This window comes from Panthera leo, chromosome D4 (genome assembly GCF_018350215.1).
Source record: "Panthera leo isolate Ple1 chromosome D4, P.leo_Ple1_pat1.1, whole genome shotgun sequence".
Taxonomy (NCBI): domain Eukaryota; kingdom Metazoa; phylum Chordata; class Mammalia; order Carnivora; family Felidae; genus Panthera; species Panthera leo.
In genome coordinates, this window is record NC_056691.1 from 86,474,812 (window position 1) to 86,481,032 (window position 6,221).

At 55.3% G+C, this 6,221-nt stretch overlaps 1 protein-coding gene across 1 annotated transcript; it reads left to right on the top strand.

The window, feature by feature from the left end:
• Positions 1–2,443: 2,443 nt before the first annotated feature.
• LOC122204402 (neutrophil gelatinase-associated lipocalin-like) lies at positions 2,444–5,978 on the top strand. The gene is made up of 6 exons (XM_042911841.1): positions 2,444–2,581; positions 3,103–3,239; positions 4,646–4,725; positions 4,863–4,982; positions 5,200–5,301; positions 5,959–5,978. Exons 1-6 carry the CDS (start codon positions 2,444–2,446, stop codon positions 5,976–5,978), a joined length of 597 nt encoding a protein of 198 aa, XP_042767775.1.
• The last annotated feature ends 243 nt before the right edge of the window (positions 5,979–6,221 follow it).

Consider the following 6,221-nt stretch of genomic DNA (forward strand, 5'->3'; position numbering starts at 1 on the left):
AGGGTATCAGAAATTTAATTTTATCTGCCATTTCTTTCTTGCCTTTCTTCCCCACATCACCATGGAGGGTAGGGTGTTAATAGGGGCTCCAGGAAACTGAGTCTATAGCCTTCTGGAGACTAGACTATTGATAAGATTGCCTTTTTCTTATAATTTACTAAGATATTTGTAAACTGATGGAGACTCATGTCCTGCATGACTGTGATCACTATCATTAACGATTTATTTTCTTTCCTTTCCTTTGTTCTTGGGCAGCCAGAGGAATATCACACGTATCCCACCTTTTTGTGGGGAAGGGGGAGGTTCTAGCTTGTACATTGCCTTCAGCTTGCCTTATGCCCCCTCTTCACCCAGAGTCTCTCTCTCAGGGCCCACCATCCAAAGCCCAGGCTAGGGGAGCTGGTTCCCCTGTAGCAGGTGGAAAGCCCGTGAGGTCTCCAGGAGTATTATCTGCAGCCAGTGAGGCCTCAGGACAGCCTCAGGTCAGGCATTCTGTCAGCCCTGGACCATGTGGTGACATCTAGGAGACACTACCAGAGGGCTGGGACCCATCACTGCCTCCCACGGACAGCCAAGCCCCCATGAAGAAACTACTTCCCTCCAGGACAAAGCTGGGATCAGCCATGGCAGGGACACTTCTGGGGGCCCAGGCCTAGGCCCCTGGACTCCACACCACAAGACTGGCCAGAGAGAGCATATGGTATCCGTGATCTCTCAAGAATGAGGCTGAGTCCTTGCATTCACTGTGACCCAAATTACTCAGTATACAGAGCAGCAGGGTAGAGAGCCCCACTTGGGCCCCAGCCCCTGACCCCTTTTCACACAGTGAGGATGCATGTCCCCCATTGTCCCCCACCAGGATGAAGCTGAGACTGTAGCCTCAGAGCTCTGCTATGTCAAGCTGTCTCATTTGTGGCTGGCATGCCCAGCTTCAGGTTTCTGACCACTGGGCCCACAGGAGGGGCCAAGTTCCTGAGGGGCCAGCTGAGGTCTGGGCCCACCCGGCCAATGGGGCATGGATGAGGGGCATGGATGAGGGGCTGACTCAAGATGGGAATGATGGGGCTTTGGAATGGTGGGGTTCAGAGCTCACAACCAAGAATGAATTCTGGAGACATCTTTGGTGCAAAAAAAGATGATTTTGTTAATTCACAGGGACAGGACTTTGGGGCAGAAAGAGCTGCACTGGGGTTGTGAAGAGTGACTGGTTATACACCATGGGGTTGGGGGAGATAAGGTCAAGAGGAATTTTCTAAAGGGATTTTTTATATGCTCAAGTAGACTCCCACATTACTGGAGGTCTAGCTGTTGTCAAGCTAAGGTTGTTTTCTCCTCTAGCAAAGCATTAACATTCAGACTGTAGGGAATTCCTGGAGAAATGTTATACTCAATATGCACTATTTGTATTTGTCAATGGGCTGCAGGTCATAATGAAATTTAATGCCGTCTGACTTTTCCTTCTTGCCTTTGTTCCCCATATCACTATGGAGGTAGGTGATATTTGGGCTCCAGGAAACTGAGTATAGGATGCTAGAGATTAGGCTATTGATAAGATCACCTTTTCCTCCTAATTTTCTAGGATATAGGTAAACTGATGGAGGACTGTGATTTCTATCACTTAACTCTTTGTTTTCTTTCCTTTCCTTTGTTCTTGGGCAGCCAGGAGTGCCTGAGGAATGTCACACAGATCCCACCTCTGGCTCGGGGAGCATGCTAGCATGTGGTCTGCCCTCAGCTTGCCTTATGCTCCCTCATCAGGAGCACTCCCCAGCAAGCCTTCTCTGGGGAGGGGAGGGGAAGGGTGCCAGGGCCTGGGGTGGGTACCTGGGAGGGCCAGGATCTGGGCTCCATGAGCAGCACAGGGCACACTCTGTCCTACCCTACCAGGAATGTCCTCTTTCAACTATCTCCCATTCCCTACCCTTCCCTTCCCTTCCCTTTGGAGAACCACAAGCAGCATGGGCTCTGTTGATGCGAGGCATTCTCTGTTTTCATCAGGTGCAGGAAGGGGGCCCTACCACACTTAATCCACCAGGCACCTAGGCCCCAGCTGAGAGGCTCCTAGAGGTCAGAGATGACAGCTGGTCCAGATCAGAGACCCATGACCACACACAGTGATAACCAGGGAGAAGAGATTGTGAAGAGAGTCCCCGCCAGAGATGTGGAGATATGGGGAATGCACCCTCTCACCTCCCAGAACTTATGGCCCCTCATCTTGCATAATCCTGACCTGGGGGAAAGAGCAGAGAGCTTGCCATGATCTTCAGCACGAGTTGCTGGCAATTGTCTCACCCTTCCAGGATTTGGCAAAGGATAAGTCGCTCCACCCTGGGGTGAGCCATTGGCCACAGAGACCATAAATAGCATCCCCCAGAAGGATCTTCATTCATTTCCTCTTTCAGGGAATATCTGGAGTGGTGCCAGCTTCCTCAGCCCTGAAGTCATGGCCCTAGGTCTCCTGTGGCTGGGCCTTGTCCTGCTAGGGACCCTGCAGACCCAGGCCCAGGATTCCACCCCAAACCTGATCCCAACCCCACCTCTGCACAGGGTCCCTCTGCAGCCTGACTTCCAAAATGAGCTGGTAAGGGGCCTGGGAGGGCTAGGTGCATGGAGGCCCTGGGAAGAGTGTAAACAGAGGGGAGGAGAGGCAGGATGGGCTCAGGCTTTAGCTCCATCTGCTCTCGGGTGCCCTGATGGAAGGCACACCCCATGCCCCCATCCCCACGCAACCTTGCTGACAAGAGGGTCAGCTGAGCAGACTCCCCTGGTCTACACTCTCTTCCATAATCCCTGCAGTCCTTGCAAGGTGGGAACATCTTCAGGCCCTCTACATGATGAGGAAACTGAGGCTCAGGGATGCCAGCTGACCACTTGCCAAGTGTCACCCTGTCTCTGACACACTCAGGGCTCCCGCTTGGCCTGATGGTCTCCAGCTCCTGCCAGGCTCATCAGCCCAGCCTGTGTGGCCAGTCTGGGTCCCAGCAGCCCAGTTAGAGGGGCTTCTAGTTGAGGCCCAGGCTGCCTAGAGGTGCCTGCAGGGATGGAGCAGGAGGGCCCCCTGGGGCTGCTCCTGGCTCTGCCTATCATCAGCCCCCATTGTAGTTCCAGGGGAAATGGTACGTCTTAGGACTGGCAGGGAAGGAAATTCATAAAGAAAAACACAGCCAATTGAAGATGTACACCATCACCTATGAGCTGAACGAAGACAACAGCTACAATGTCACCTTTGTCCTGCCCTGGTGAGATCCATCACCTCCTAGGGGAACATGGGGGGCCCAGAGGGCTGCCGTGGGGGTCCAAGAGGCAGACTGATGTCATAGCCGAGGGCTGACCATAGCTGAAAGATGATAATTCATCCTACCGCTGGGTACTGGATCCCTGTATTTATTCCTTCTTTCATTTACTAAATCAACATTTCTTGGTCATTCCAGCACAGACACAAAACAGTACTGGGGTTGGACAAAAGTGGTCATCAATGACAAGACAAAGAGAGCTCGGAGTGTCCTAGAATGGGAGGAGGGTCGGTGGATCCAGCCTGGAATCCCACCTTGAGCTTTGTCCAGGGCTTCCAGGGAGGTGGTCTGTGGGCTGGGCCTTGAGAAACCAACTTGCGTCAGGAGACCTGGGACCTTCGTGGCAGGGCTGCTGGACTGAGTCAGAGAGAGCCACTTCTTCAAGAAATAACAAGCCATCTCATGGCTGCCCTGAGCAGGAGCTGATGAGCAGTCTGGAGGGTGGGGGGGTGGCCACCCTGGCAGGCGCCTCAGGTACTGGTGGAGAGCAGGTGTGGCTGGAGCAGAGAGAGGAATGATGGTGTGCAGCCCAGGAGGCTGATCAGTCATAGGTGGGAGATGACCAGAGCAGGGGCAGATTAGGACCTAGAGAGGAGAGCCAAGGATTGCGCAGCGCCCCTGGGCTTCTGGCTCTGGCACTTGGGGATGGGGCTAGAGCATCTGTCATGGAAGGAGCAGAAGAAGGGCAGGTGTGGGGGATCAGCTCTGGGTTCCCAGGGGACCAGATGGGATGCAGGTGAGAGGTCAGGGTTGGCCCAGCAGCTAAGGGAGTCTTTGGCATCCAGCAGACTGGAGCCTCTGTTGATTCCCCAAGGAGAGGTTATAGCAGGAAGCCATAAGATAGGCATAGGGCATAGGGGACCCCTGGGTGGCTCGGTCGGGTAAGCCTCTGACTTTGTCTCAGGTTATGATCTCACAGTTTTGAGTTTGAGCCCTGTGTAGGGCTCTGTGCTGACAGTTCACAGCCTGGAGCCTGGTTTGCATTCTGTGTCTCCCTCTCTCTCTCCCCCGTCTCCCACTCAGGCTCTCTCTCTCTCTCTCTCTCTCTCTCTCTGTCTCAAAAATTAATGAACATTTAAAAAATTTTAAAAAAAATTAGGAGACAAATGCTGCAGGTGAAGGGGAAAGTAGGGAGGGAAGGCCACCAAGGGGAAACAGCCTCGAAGAAGGAAGACAGTAGATGCAGAGGGAGAGTCTGAGCAGCTCAGGTGGCTCAGGGCAGAGTAGGCAGGGACAGGCAGGGATGGGCTCAGCGGGGAAGAGACAGGCCCATCTGAGGGGTGGCGTGCAGGCCTCCTGCTGTGGCAGGGTGGGGTGTCACCCTCTTACCCACCCATCTCTTGCTTCCACAGGATCCAGCGCTGTGACCACTGGATCACAACTTTCCTCCCAAGTTTCCAGCCAGGCCAATTCAACCTGGGCAACATTGAGCGTGAGTCCTGAGTGCAGTAGGTCTCCATGGGCAAGGACCTCCCTGCCCCTCCACACAGACACCATCCTGTGGTGCCAGGGGAGGAACCAACAGCTCCCTCTGCCGGGAGGGCTGATCCCTCACTGTCCCCCATGCAGGTTACCCTGGAATCCAGAGTTACACTGTACAAGTGGTGGCCACAGACTACAACCAGGTTGCCATGATTTTCTTCAAGAAAGCTTACAAAAACCAGGAGCTCTTTATGGTCACCCTCTATGGTGGGTCTTACCCCCTGGGACCCGGCTCTTGTTCGTGCTGGGGGAGAAGAGGCCCACGACACCCAGCCCCCAAGGTCCCCTTCACTCTGAGCCCTGGGAGGCAGGAGAGAGGTCTTTCCACAGACCCCTCAGGAGGGAGGGGTCTGAGGCATCATTCAAGGGTTCCACAATATTCATGGAGCTTTCGCCAGCCACTCACCAGCCATCTTGGCCACAGGGAGGACCAAGGAGCTGACCCATGAGCTAAAGGAAAACTTCATCAGCTTTGCCAAAGCCCTGGGCCTCACCGATGACCACATCATCTTCCCAATCCCCAACGGTAATCACCAGCTGGGGAGAGGAGAAGGGCCCATGGGGACTGTCCAGGCCTGATGTTGCTTCACTAAGGAACGGGGGAGAGGAGGGAGGCAGAGCCCTGCTGTGGTCACTGGAGGCCCAGAAGCCACTTCAGGTTCAGGAAGACCCTGCCACAATCAGGGTTCTGGGCCCCTAGTGTTCCTCCCTCACCCTAGCTCGGGCCTGCCCACACGAGAATTGCAGGCATGGGGCGAAGCTTCCTCAGTCTCCTTGCCTGGCCACCTCCCCCTTTGCCCTGGGACTGGCTCACCACTGACTTAGGAGGTGCCCTTGTCTTCAGGCAGCCTGGCCTGGGCGGGTGCCTCCCAAATCCTGAGGGTCTGTCAGGACTGAGCAGGTAAACAGGCAGAAGGCTTGGTGCCCAAACAGGAGTGTGGCTGGGCCTCACCTGCCTCCTTTGGAGAACGGGTGTCACCCAGGTCTGCTTGTCCTCAGGCCTCTCCTCCAGTCCCCTGCCCCATCTTCCAACCCTCTTCTGTACCATCTATGAAAGGAGCCCCGGAGCTTCTGTGGCCGGACCAGGCTGAGGCCCAGGGTAGCCCAGGGGCAGTGCAGGGGCCCTGGAGGTCAGGGATCCCCCCCACACCCCTGCCCATGCTGACCACTCTGTCCCCCACAGATGAGTGCATATATAAGTGAGCAAGTGTGTGGTAAGTATGGCTACAGAGGGGGCTGATGGGAGCCGGGGTGCAGCTGGGAGGGGGTTCCAGGTCTGCCTTTGTCCCACCTGCCCAGCACTGCTGCCCTCTCTATTCCCTTGACGCCCTCTCAGGTGCCCTCGGGCTCTCTCCACCCCATCCCCCTCTCGCCAATCTCTGCCCACGGCACTGCCCAGCTGTCCCCACCAGCCTGGACACCAGTGAGAGAGCCAGGGGACCCTTC

What these genes read in the sequence shown, in the direction of transcription:
- LOC122204402 (XM_042911841.1), top strand. Translation starts at nt 2,444, where the DNA reads ATGGCCCTAGGTCTCCTGTGGCTGGGCCTTGTCCTGCTAGGGACCCTG. An exon ending in GTCACCTTTGTCCTGCCCTG is followed by an intron (nt 3,240 to 4,645) that starts GTGAGATCCATC and finishes TTGCTTCCACAG; the next exon opens with GATCCAGCGCTGTGACCACT. An exon ending in CTTTATGGTCACCCTCTATG is followed by an intron (nt 4,983 to 5,199) that starts GTGGGTCTTACC and finishes TCTTGGCCACAG; the next exon opens with GGAGGACCAAGGAGCTGACC.